Here is a 13,985-nt window from a genome sequence, read left to right on the forward strand (position 1 = left end):
GAAACTACTGTAGCAGTTCACTATGCACTAAAGCAGAGTGCACTTTGCCTGGAGGGATGGCTACACGGATAGAAAACTGATGGGGCGCTTCATTCTATCTCAGCCAATTGAAGTCTCTAACTAACCTCACTCAAAGACGCATCAAAGGAGGACGAGATGGGGGAGTGTGTGTGTATGCGCTTACGAATGCATGTCTTTGCCTGTGCATGTGTGTGTGTGTGTGTGTGTGTGTATACACATGCAGCACTAGAAACAGCAAAAAGCAGCTCCTGAATGGTTTTGGAACAGTCTGAAATACCCAAGGTTTTCTTTTGAGCACACAAGCTCATCACTGCATGGGATCACGTTGCAAGAGCTGATAGGTAGCAATGAATTACAGAACAGGATGACAGAGCGGCTAATCCCCACCCAATAGCATCAGTATGCTCTGAATAGTATTCCAAGTCCCCACATTTAGCACCGAATTATCAGTCCTAGCAAATCCAGCCGGTGTACATTTAGAGCATCTTTGTAACTCTTATTAACAGGGATGAACACCTGCACATTACATGCAAGCGTGGGGATGACTGAAACCAACCTGCTTCAGAAAAAAAACAGGTTTCCCAGGTTATCCAGAGCCACGGAGCAGAAGAAGCCTGTGTCATTTCTCATCAAACCTGGAGCTGCAGGTCCTTATTGTGTGCTCTGCTCAGAACCGAGAGGAGATGAAGAGAAAAAGCGAGTGATTGTTTGAAAATTGCTTTTGGTAGCAGTAACTTTACAGCTAGCAGAGAAGAGTGGAGAACGTATCGGGGTATGAACTCTGAGCTCCGGGATGGCACTTTTTTCTTTTGTTGCTCACAAAATGTGTTTTGTGTTGCTGTTGTTTCTGTTGTTCTCTTTACTTTCTCTACTACTCTTCTTTCTCTCTTTTTACTCTCTCTTTCGCACAGTTTTTCTGACCCTTTCATTTCAACGGCATAGCAATATTCAATATTCTGCACACGATTAACTGCGTAAATAATTGCATAAAAAAGATTAAGGGGTCTTCTGTTTTTTTTTTGTTTTTTTTTTGTAATGCAAATAAAAAAAATTAAAAAAAACATCTCCAAAATGTCAACTGAGTTTTTTTGTAAGAAGAAAAACAAATGGAAGTAGTCATTTTTTCAGTAAAAAAAATGTTTTAATTTTATTATTATTTTTTTTTTTGCACCAACCGACCTTCTTTCTATGATCCCAACCCAGCCAAAAAGTATTGAATAGAGAACAATCATTCAGTTCAGTGGGCATGGTGCCAGTAGGTACTGGTAGATTATAATCTGCTTCAGAGAGTCCTATTCTATTGGCAGTACTTTTCTACAGGGGTTAGGCAGGCAGTGTTCAGTGTTTCAGCAATATGTGCAACCTTAAGTAGCTAAATCCTGTAGATTCATTAGACATAGAATGTATAGGGGATAGTATACAGTGAAAAACTGAAAAATTGCTTACTGTTATACACTGATTTAATGCTCTCTACATAAAAAAACAAAATGTAGTTCTATATTCTATTATAGCCTGTAGTCTTGTATCTGTTTCTCTGTATACTGTATTATTTATATTATATTGTAGAATGTTTTTGCTGTGTGTAGATGTAGACGAGGTACAGCAGTGCTGCTGGAGTCTTTAAACACTGTGTCTAATCACTTACTGTCCTCCACTCTATTAGACACTCCTACCTACAGCTGCCCCACTTGTAGATGTAGGGCCCTAAATTACACCCTGCGCAGGGTGCATCGCGATGCTCATTACTATCTTACACCCCGACAACAGTCTATTTTTACGCCTGCGCCATTAAAATAGCAGCATAGAGGAGTTGATAAATAAATCTACACTGATGGGCGTGGTGGTCTGGAAGTGAGGTGTGTTCAGGTACATTTCTGTCTTGTTGCTATTTTGGTGGTGAAAAAAAAACAAAACAAAGGTGCGCCACTGACTGAAATAAACCTAGACCAGTCAATTGTCAGAGTCCATTCTTATAGGTGCACACCCCCAATCATTAAAACATACACACAAATGCACTGCAGAGTGCAAACTCAACTTTTAACTCAACAACAAAAAAAAAAACAGAATAAAGAATAAAATAACATTTTTGTTTCCTTAAATGAGCTGCTGGTGTATCTTCACAGCATGAACGAGCAGGTCAGTATCAGTCTCTGCTGAGACACGCAAAAGTGCTGCACTGTTAAGATACGAATCTGCCAAAGTCAGAGCTCACCTGCCTCTTAAAGAAAATAATGAGCAAGTGACACACTGATTGGATTATTTCATGTTACGACCAAAACACACTTATGATTAATTAAGAGAATTAGTTCATGCCTTTTGCGCATTTTGAGCTTAAAGCTCCACTAGGTAGGATTGAGATTTTGTGCTTGTGGGCTCCCCCTACAGTTGTAGAGTGTAATAAATGTTTCAGGCGGATTAGTTTCTCTTTCTCGTTTTCTGGATTTCACAGACATATTCGGTCTCTTTCCAGCTTCTGCCAGAGTGTCTGTATGTTAGTTTGTAAAGAATGAACCAGTAGTCCTTGTAGAAGTGTTAGAACTAAAGGTCGGAAAGCAGGTCGCAGTTCTCGCGAGCGTTGGTCGCAGCTGCCTCGGAAGTCTGGTTTGAGCTCAGAGGAGCCCGGCACAGACACGAGAGCACCTATTCCTCCTGTTACACCTTAATGGAGCGCTGCAGTGAGTTTCAAGCTGTAATTTCAAAGATCAAAAATCAAGGAAATCCTACCTAGTGCTGCTTTAAGATATCAAAGAAACACAGACACACCCTAAATCCAGCAGTCTGGGCGCAACTGACATCTCGCTTACATATTGCTAAAATAGGCCCGGTATTGTCAGAGACAGAAGCTGTACAGCTGTTGCTATTGGCTGAACATTCCCGGTTGGTGGGCTATTCTCAGTCCAGCAGTGACACTTTGGTGTTTAAAAACTCCAGCAGCACTGCAGGGTCTTGACCTTTTAAGAACAGGGTGAAAGGAGCATAACAATCCAAATAATAAGTATGCAGAGAATCGGGTACAGAACTACAGTCTGTAATTATAGAACTACAAATTGATCCTGGATGCATATGGTAAGATGGACAGTGAGTGTAAAAACAACAATTTTTGTATAACAGTAAGCTACAACTGTCTGGCAATTTCTCATTCATTCTTGAGTTCTCTTTGATTTCACATATTGTGCTTCTCTAAAGCAGCAATTAAAACATCAAAACGGTGTACGGTGATGAGCAAAAACACCATGGCCTCCCGAAACACCAGTAGCCGTTTGCACAGCGCCTTGGCTGCAGGTCACGTGACTGCAATATACCAATCTGATGTCTGCTGATGCAAGAGTAAGAGATTAGGAGCAACCTGTGGTCGCTTGGTATGTATGGCAGTGTAATGTCACTGTTATTTATGAAAAGCCAGACAGAGCCAGGCCAACCAAAGGTGATATTACAGGACACTTTCAGATAACCCTGTCACAAAAACGCGTGCGATGAATAGGTCTTATCTAAATAAAATATGGCGAGTACACTTTCCCTATAGCGCCGGCTGTTTGATAGGTCACGCTATTATCTTTTGTGCAGACACTAAGTGCTGGCATTGATAAGCCGGGATGAAGAAGACGAAGTGTGTAGTAATTGCCCTAAGTGAAATGGAAATGGCTCGCGAGCACCCTGGCGACACTTTAGGTATGCTAAGCACATATCAAACATTTTCTAGGGAAGCAGTCTGTTGTCCTTGGGGGATTTTTTTTTTTTTTTTAGCTCCACACAGCTCGAATCCATTGCTGCAGCTAATCTTTGTAATACCCTTTATTTGTTCCCTCAGCCTTCAGTTGACAATTTACAGTCGGGGTGGGAGGATGAAAAACAAGGGATTTTAGGCTGTCTTTACCAAAGTCCTGTGAGCAGCAAGTGTGTGTAAATTGTGTTAATTGCTTTAGTGAAGGCAGAGCTCACATGACCCACCCAAGATGGCGGCGCGTTAACACGCAGCGGCCGCTCCGGGTCCGTTAAATGGTGCTTTTGTGTTACTATTTGTCGTTTTTTCCGTTTATTTCCTGCAAATATGTGCATCGGAACACCCTTGCTTTGGTTTTTGTGGAATCGTGGCTGAACGACAACATTCTGGACAGCGCCATTCAGCTAGCCGGGCTAACCGCGTTCAGAGCGGATAGGCGCGCGGCTCTATCCGGGAAAACCCGCGGTGGAGGCGTGTGTGTTTACATCAACACGGAATGGTGTAACAACGCTGTGACTGTCGCCAAACACTGCTCTCCGCTGGTGGAGTTCCTGATAGTCAAGTGCAGACCTTTTTATTTAGTACGGGAGTTCTCCGCCGTGCTAATAGCTGCTGTCTACATCCCACCCAGCGCTAGCATTGGTGCTAATGCTAAAGAGGCTCTGTGTGAACCTTATCGGTCTATCAGCGATCTGCAGAACAAACACCCAGACGGACTGTTTATTATCGCCGGAGATTTCAACCACGCAAATCTCAAGTCAGTGCTCCCTAAATTCCATCAACATGTGGACTTTGCAACGAGAGGAGTGACCGTGCTGGATCTTGTTTACACAAACATCCCCAGCGCGTACCGGGCGGAGCCCCGCCCCCACCTCGCTTTCTCGGACCACATGTGTGTTTGGCTGACTCCAACATACACACCACTCATCAGACGCTCCAGACCAGTTCAGAAGCAGGTGAAAACCTGGCCGGCAGGCTCAATCTCTGCCCTTCAGGACTGTTTTGAGTGCACTGCATGGGACATGTTTAGGGAGGCTGCTACTGAAGGCGATTCTGTTGATTTGGAGGAGTATGCAGCATCAGTCACTGGCTACATCAGCAAGTGTATTGATGATGTCACTGTCTCCAAGACCATCACTACACGCCCAAACCAGAAGCCTTGGATGACTGCTGAGGTACGTGCGCTGCTGAGGACCCGCGACTCCGCCTTCAGAGTGGGTGACAAGGTGGCCCTGAGGAAAGCGAGAGCCGACCTGTCAAGAGTCATCAGAGAGGCAAAGCGCGCACACGCCCAGAGAATCCACAGCAACTTCAAGGACACGGGTGACGCGCGGCGTATGTGGCAGGGCATCCAGGCAATCACCAACTACAGGACAATGCCACCGTCCTGTGAACGTGATGCCTCCCTCCCTGATGCCCTGAACAACTTTATGCACGGTTTGAGGCACAAAACAACACGATGGCGAGAAAGACCATGCCCAAGCCGGATGAACAGGTGTTGTGCCTGACTGCAGTGGATGTGAGGAACACTCTGCGCAGAGTCAACCCACGAAAAGCTGCAGGACCAGACAACATCCCCGGCAGAGTGCTCAGGGAGTGCGCAGACCAGCTGACAGATGTTCTCACGGACATCTTCAACATCTCCCTGTGCAGCGCCACTGTCCCAACGTGCCTCAAGTCCCCCACCATCGTTCCCGTGCCGAAGAAGTCCACAGTGTCCTGCCTCAATGACTACCGTCCCGTTGCACTTACACCCATCATCATGAAGTGCTTCGAGAGGCTAGTCATGAGGAACATCAAGACACGACTGCCCTATTCACTGGACCCCCTGCAGTTTGCGTATCGTCCCATTCGCTCCACGGACGATGCCATCACCACCACCCTTCATCTCTCCCTCACCCACCTGGAGAAGAAGGACACTTACGTCAGAATGCTGTTTATAGACTTCAGTTCAGCATTCAACACCATCATCCCACAGAACCTCATCAGGAAGCTAAGCTTGCTCGGCCTCAACACCCCCCTCTGCAACTGGATCCTGGACTTTCTGACGGGGAGACCCCAGTCAGTCCGGTTCGGGGGCAGCACCTCCAGCACCATCACACTGAACACTGGGGCCCCCCCAGGGCAGTGTCCTGAGTCCTCTGCTGTTCACCCTGCTGACTCATGACTGTGCTGCAAAACACAGTTCTAACAGCTTTATCAAGTTCGCCGATGATACAACCGTCACCAAAGGCGGTGCAGCGGCTGACAGACTGGTGTACAGTCAACAACCTTCACCTGAATGTGGACAAGACAAAGGAAATGGTTGTTGACTTCAGGAGAGCACAACACACCCACTCTCCACTCAACATCGACGGGTCCTCTGTGGAGATTGTTAAGAGCACCAAGTTCCTTGGTGTCCACTTAGCAGATAACCTCACCTGGACCCTGAACACCAGCTCTACAGCCAAGAAAGCCCAGCAGCGTCTCTACTTCCTCCGGAAGCTGAGAAAGGCCCGTCTCCCTCCACCCATCCTCACACTCTTCTATAGAGGGACCATTGAGAGCATCCTGAGCAGCTGCATCACTGCCTGGTTTGGGACCTGCACCGTCTCTGACCGCAAGACCCTCCAGCGTATTGTGAGGACAGCTGAGAGGATCATCGGCGTCTCTCTCCCCTCCATCACGGACATCTACACCACCCGCAGCATCCGCAAAGCAACCAGCATTGTGAATGACCCCACCCATCCCTCACACAAACTGTTCTCCCTCCTGCCTTCGGGAAGAAGGTACCGCAGCATCCGGTCCAGCACGACCAGATTCTGCAACAGCTTCTACCCCCAAGCCATCAGACTCCTCAACTGCAGAGACTGAACTGATGTTTTTTCTGAACATGCACACACACTCTTACCCCACTTACCCCAGAAAATGGAAAGCACTAAAAACCCTACTACCTCACTGGACTCTATTGCACACTGTGTAATAGAGGTAATTACTACCTCACTGGTCTTTTTTGCACACTTTTTGCACACTGCATAATTTGCACACTGTCTTGTTATTTATTATTCTTTGTCTGTATTGTGTTGTATTGTCTGTCTGCACTTTTGTACTGTTGCACTATTGTTCTGTCTACACTGTGTTTATGTGCACCATGGTCCCTGGAGGAACGTTGTTTCGTTTCACTGTGTACTCTGTATATAGCTGAAATGACAATAAAAACCACTTTGACTTTGACTTTGACATGCTTAATCCAACATAGTGGGAAATGAAAAAGGGCAGAGGTTGGCAGTGTTTGTACAAATTAGTCCGATGAGAAACAATGCTTTTGTTCAGCAGAAATGTAATTTTGCTTTGCTTCATTTGACTTAAATACTCAAATGAAACCAGTTAAACTGCTTAACCGCTTACTAAATGATGAACAATGAAGAAAAGAATTAACTGGCTTTATTTAATACAGTTAAAATGGTTCTGTTACATTTAGTATATATGTAGATACACAAAATAATAAGTTTCATATTAGGAGTTCAAGAAGAAAGCATCACATTTTTATGGAAGGCATTATCTTTGTAGTTTGTAGTTCAAAATGTCAGTTATGTCAGTTAACAAAATTTTAAAGAGAACTGCTATTAGTGTGTTTTAGTATTACTAGGAAGGCCAATCAAAACCCTTCAGTAATACTGAGTCAGCTGTAGAGTAGCAGTGCACTGTTCTACTGTGCAACAACACAGATCATGCTTTTATTTGTGTTGCAGCATGTGGGTTTTTTTAAGAACAGTAGAGAATGAAGATCGGACTGAATTTAATTAATTTAATTCAATTAAAGATGAAAAAAAAATGAAGATGAGAAAATAATGATCCAAAACACACTTCAGGGTCAAAAATGGATTACATCAGGTGGCAAAACCTTCATAATCATGTGGGAAGACCTCAAAAGAGCAGTTCACACAGAATGGCACAGAAAATCTGACAGAATCAAAGAAGCATTTTTGCCGAGATAAATGCTAGACAGTCTAGGTGATGGGTAACTGGTCAAAATGACCATTTTTAATCAGATCACTCGGTCCAGTGATGAAAGTCTGGGCAAAAATGTCTTGTGAACAATCTCTCACCAGGAGGTACACTACCCGAAAGAAGCAGATATGGAATTTTTCACATAAAAATGGAAGTCAATGTAATAACATTTTAATCTGATTAAGTTTGGACCATTTCAATTGCTCTATTGCTCTGTTTAAATCATTACTTCATTACTAAAATCATGTATAGTTATTCATATACATAGTTATTCAAATATATAATTGTTCATCTAGAAAACTTGTACGCATTTGAATCAAGGTTAAACGTCAGACACTTTTTTGAGGGTGACTTTGCTACAGTACCTGTGATCTTGACATCGCGGATGTACTTCAACAGCAGGGTTCCGTCAATAGGGTCCATTTTGGGACAGAGCCCGACCTTGCCTGGACACAGGTCGCTGTGCATGTTGTGGAGTGCATGGGCCATGGCGTAAACGGCATCGATCACGAACATCACTTTACCCTCCTGCTCGTACGAGGAGTCCTTACCGATCCTCTCCTGATCTGAAAGACAGAAAACAAAAACAGTAGAAATAAAATAATATTAATAATAATCATTGATGAAGAATCTGAAGAACAAAACATCACATGTGCTTTTATTTTTTATACCTTCAAATTTAAAATGTGTATATATATATATATATATATATATATATATATATATATATATATATATATATATATATATATATTAATTTAAGATGTAATTTAATTAATAGCTTTTAGTTTTGACCCTGTTTTTTAAAGGTGGGTGGGGAGTACTTGGTCATTGGCTGCTGGAATTAAAGTAATTCCACTTGCTCACATCAGAAAAAGCCCGCGACTAGCTCATGGAAAATGTACGGGGACTTGTGGACCAGTTTGCAAAACTACAGATCACAATTATGAGTTTCTTTGATTTTACAAAATTGAAAACCTCTAGAATATAATAAAGAGGAAGATGGATGATCACAAGCCATCAAACCAAACTGAACTGCTTGAATTTTTGCACCAGGAGTAAAAGCATAAAGTTATCCAAAAGCAGTGTGTAAGACTGGTGGAGGAGAAGATGCCAAGATGCATGATAACTGTGATTAAAAACCAGGATTATTCCACCAAATATTGACTCTGAACTCTTAAACTTTATGAATATGAACTTGTTTTCTCTGCATTATTTGAGGTCTGAAAGCTCTGCATCTTTAGACAATATTTTTTTTTATATTTTTAACAAAATGTCACGTGTTTTTTTTATACCTTCAAATTTAAAATGTGGATGCATTGAAAGAGATGGACTAATTTAAATAATGACTCTCAAAGAGAAAGAATTCTTTCTCCTCCTCTTTCTTCTTACTTGTTTTTTTTTTTTTCTTAATGGCGGCTCCTACAAAAAGGCACAAATTGTTTGGACAGGCAACTGCAGCCTAATTAGGAGATATGCAGTCCAGTGTCAATGGTGAGTGCAAAATAAAAAGCCAAAAAAAATTATATTCTCATGCAAATCATTACAATCATGTCTCTTTTTTATGATAATAGGAAATGATGTACTAACACTGCTGGGTATAATCATATTAAACACAATCAGTATTAATAGTGCATGTAAAATCAAAGAGTTTTAATAACATGAATGACTTCCAATACAAAACTGTGATTCTTCCTTTGATGCGCATGTGTTTCCCAATTTAAATACCTTAATTTTGCATCCTAAAGGCCTAGCCGTCTCGTTTCGGCGTGTGAAGGAATGACTTAATGCATCTCCATCCGTGTTATCTTAGCCCTGTATCGTGTTCCTCACGCCGAGACTGATAAATGGAAGCAGTCTGCTAACACACGAGGGTGGAATAATAGACAGTGAGAGAGCAAGCAAGATTAATTATCTTTCTGTGCTCATATAATCATGCCAGACAGCTGTATATTCATTAGAGCTGGAGTTGCTCAGCGTGTTCTTTCTTTTTTTGTGTTTTTTTTATAAGGTCTTAATTGCAAAGGAGCAGTTTCAATTATGACCCTGCCGAATTAAACTGGGAGATGGGCCATCAGATGTCATGATGGCAGGACACAATTGCACGGTGCAGTCCTCAGGATAAAGCTCGGGATCAGCCGCCAATGCATTCTGCTGCTATCGCTGACACTTAGCTGACTGTGAGATTACTGTTATTCAGGCCAATTATTGAAGTGTGGCATTGGAAAGCCAAGAAAGTTCTCTTTACTTAAAAGGATCATTTTGTTGAGTTTTTTTTTTCTTGTGAGTTCCATTATCATCCCTGTCTCACTGCATTTTTATCAAACTGGAAAATTAGCGTAAAAAAGTACGGCGGCAAAATAGGGTCAAATGTTTGGAGAACCAAATGTATAATCCATAACCAAAGAAATTTAAATTTTAAAATGAGAGGACTTTTATTGACATCAAGAATTTTAAAAACAGGTTTGTAAACAGAATATTCAATATTTAATAGAGAGTTGTTTTTTTATTCACATTTACATGTCTCCTACTCTTGCTTTCAATTTGAGAGCTTTCTCGCTTTGAGTTTTGACCCTGTTTTACAGGTGGGTGGGGACTAGTCGGTCATTGGCTGCTGGAAATAAACCCCGCCCATTAAGGTAACTCCATTCGCACACATCAGCAAAAGCTCACTACTGGCTCTTGAAAAATGTACGGGGAGTCGCAGAGTACCGTTTCTCAGAACTATAGCTCTTGAGATGCTTTTCCACTAAAGGGCCAAATGGTTATTAATGCCGTGTCACAGTGTTCTTGGCAAATACATGACTATGACTGTATTTCAATTTGGTAAATAAATAAATAAATATATATATATATATATATATATATATATATATATATACATATATATATATATATATATATATATATATATATATATATATATATATATATATATATATATATATACAGTTGTGGTCAAAAGTTTACATACACTTGTAAAAAAACAATGTTATGGCTGTCTTGAGTTTTCAATAAGTTCTACAACTCTTATTTTTCTGTGATAGAGTGATCGGAACACATACATGTTTGTCACAAAAAACAGTCATAAAATTTGGTTCTTTCATAAATTTATTATGGGTCTGCTGAAAATGTCACCAAATCTGCTGGGTCAAAAATATACATACAGCAACATTAGTATTTGGTTACATGTCCCTTGGCCATTTTCACGGCAACTAGGCGCTTTTGGTAGCCATCCACAAGCTCCTGGCAAGCTTCAGGTCGAATGTTTGACCACTCTTCTTGACAGAATTGGTGCAGTTCAGCTAAATGTGATGGTTTTCTTGCATGAACCCGTTTCTTTAGCACTGTCCACATGTTCTCAATGGGGTTTAAGTCAGGACTTTGGGAAGGCCATTCTAAAACCTTAATTCTAGCCTGGTTTAGCCATTCCTTTACCACTTTTGATGTGTGTTTTGGGTCATTGTCTTGTTGGAACACCCAACTGCGCCCAAGACCCAACCTTCGGGCTGATGGTTTTAAGTTTTCCTGCAGAATTTGGAATTAATCCTCCTTCTTCATTATCCCATTTACTTTCTGCAAAGAACCAGTTCCACTGGCAGCAAAACATCCCCAGAGCATAATACTACCACCACCATGCTTGACAGTAGGCATGGTGTTCCTGGGATTAAAGGCCTCACCTTTTCTCCTCCAAACATATTGCTGGGTGTTGTGGCCAAACAGCTCAATTTTTGTTTCGTCTGACCAGAGAACTTTCCTCCAGAAGGTTTTATCTTTGTCCATGTGATCAGCAGCAAACTTCAGCCGAGTCTTAAGGTGCCTTTTCTGGAGCAAGGGCTTCTTTCTTGCACGGCAGCCTCTCAGTCCATGGCGATGTAAAACACGCTTGACTGTGGAGACTGACACCTGTGTTCCATCAGCTTCCAAATCCTTGCAGACCTGCTTCTTGGTGATTCTTGGTTGACTCTTGACCATCCTGACCAATCTCCTCTCGGCAGCATGTGATAGCTTGCGTTTTCTTCCTGATCGTGGCAGTGACACAACTGTTCCATGCACTTTATACTTGCGTATAATTGTCTGCACAGTTGCTCTTGGGACCTGTAGCTGCTTTGAAATGGCTCCAAGTGACTTCCCTGACTTGTTCAAGTCAATAATTAGCTTTTTCAGATCCACACTGAGTTCCTTTGACTTTCCCATTGTAGCTTTTGTAGCTGAGTCTAATCACTGGGTCAAATGAGCCCTATTTAAATGGGCTCATGAGAAGTCAACAGCTGTAGTCAATCAGAATCACTTACAAGAAGTGAAGAGGCCATGACATGAAGCTAATTTGATTGACACAACTCGCTACATCACCAAAATTGACAAATTGTGTTGCTGTATGCATATTTTTGACCCAGCAGATTTGGTGACATTTTCAGCAGACCCATAATAAATTTATGAAAGAACCAAATTTTATGACTGTTTTTTGTGACAAACATGTATGTGTTCCGATCACTCTATCACAGAAAAATAAGAGTTGTAGAACTTATTGAAAACTCAAGACAGCCATAACATTATGTTTTTTTACAAGTGTATGTAAACTTTTGACCACAACTGTATATATATATATATACATATATATATATATATGTATATATATATATATATATATATATGTATATATATATATATATATATATTTTTTTTTTTTACCAAATTGAAATCCTCTGGAATATAGTCAAGAGGAAGATGGATGAAAACAAGCCATCAAACCAAACTGAACTGCTTGAATGTTTGCACCAGGTGTGGAATAAAGTTATCCAAAAGCAGTGTGTAAGACTGGTGGAGAAGAACATTCAAAGATGCATGGTATCTGTAATTAAAAACCAGGGTTATTTCACCTGAATGAATGAATATGAACTTGTTTTTTTTGCATTGTTTGAGGTCTGAAAGCTCTGCATCTTTTGACAATGTTTTCATTTGGAATTTGGGAGAAATGTTGTTCGTAGTTTATAGAATAAAACAACAATGTTCATTTTACTCAAATATATACCTATAAATAGCAAAATCAGAGAAACTGATTCAGAAACTGAAGTGCTCACTTCATTTTTTCCAGAGCTGTAATATAAAGAACAATGATTGGATGTGTGTATTCTAAACCGGAAACAGCTACACTGACCCAGGAGAGTGGCAGTCCATATCTAGGCATGGGGGCATGCAGACATACACACACACCAGAGCAAACTGTTTAGAGTAACTAATTCCAGAGCAATCTAGACTAATCAAATAACCTGATCTCCATGTTTGTTTGATTTTTTTTTTATCTGTGGGAAGAAACTCACACAGACACAGGGACACATGGAGAAACTGCACCCAGGTGGGGACTTGAACCAAAGACCCCAGTGCTGAGAGGCAAACATGTTAACCACCAAGCCACTGTTTTTACCAAAGCCAGTCTTGAGAACTGATGTTGTACAATGGGCTTTAACATGATCTACATATATTGCACAATTTAGTTGGAAATCTGGGGATAGTAGTTTTTATTATTATTATTATTATTATTATTATTATTATTATTATTATTATTATTATTATTATTATTATTATTATTATTATTATTATTAAAAAGCATCCTTAGACATTGGCCTAATTTTCATTATCAAGTATACACTGTGAGGTCAGCTAAAATGACTGTATGGTAACATAGTTATTCTGACAAAGCCTAATTACAGTGAGAAACAAGTTAAGTTTAGAAATGGCAGCCATGTTTAAATGCTTAATTATTGTTTCTTTTTTTAAGCAGAACTAAAGCTTTTTTAAGCTTCAGCATTAGTTCTAGCAGGAAACTCCTGTGCTCATCACTCGTATCTCAACCAATCACCAGCTTCAACCTGTGTTTATAAGAACTCCCCTTATACGCCCTTCTCTGCTTGCAGGGGCTGTTGTTTTATTTTCCCTCCTTCCTCCCCAATGCCTCCAGTTTGTTCTAACTTTACATAAATTGTTATCAAATATACTTATTATTGCACGCTTTCCTCTGGAGTCTTCCTTGTAGAACTATCCAGGCAGTTGGAATTAAATGCTGGAGGGGGGGATTTTCTTTTTTTACTTTATGGACATCCTCTGATTATATGTCCTCTTTAAACAAAATGTCTTTTTGTCTCTTCAAAATGTGCTTAATTTGCTGCATGTTTTCTGTTGGCAGTCTTTTCCCACTCATGGTGAGTCTTCTCCTATCTAAACAGAGGCGCTGAGGAAAGCTAGTGTAGCCGTC

General features: G+C 40.9%; 1 protein-coding gene across 3 annotated transcripts in view; it reads right to left on the reverse strand.

Annotated features, from left to right (window-relative positions):
• Window positions 1-13,985, reverse strand: part of grm4 (glutamate receptor, metabotropic 4) — a 357,400-nt gene that overhangs the window by 28,769 nt on the left and 314,646 nt on the right. For all 3 annotated transcript variants that reach the window (XM_022675670.2, XM_022675669.2, XM_022675673.2), the window contains one exon: window positions 8,098-8,298. In XM_022675670.2, coding sequence (XP_022531391.2) covers window positions 8,098-8,298 — 201 coding nt within the window. The remainder of the gene's footprint in view (window positions 1-8,097; window positions 8,299-13,985) is intronic.

The sequence above is a fragment of the Astyanax mexicanus genome, chromosome 5 (genome assembly GCF_023375975.1).
Source record: "Astyanax mexicanus isolate ESR-SI-001 chromosome 5, AstMex3_surface, whole genome shotgun sequence".
NCBI classification, from domain to species: Eukaryota; Metazoa; Chordata; class Actinopteri; order Characiformes; family Acestrorhamphidae; genus Astyanax; species Astyanax mexicanus.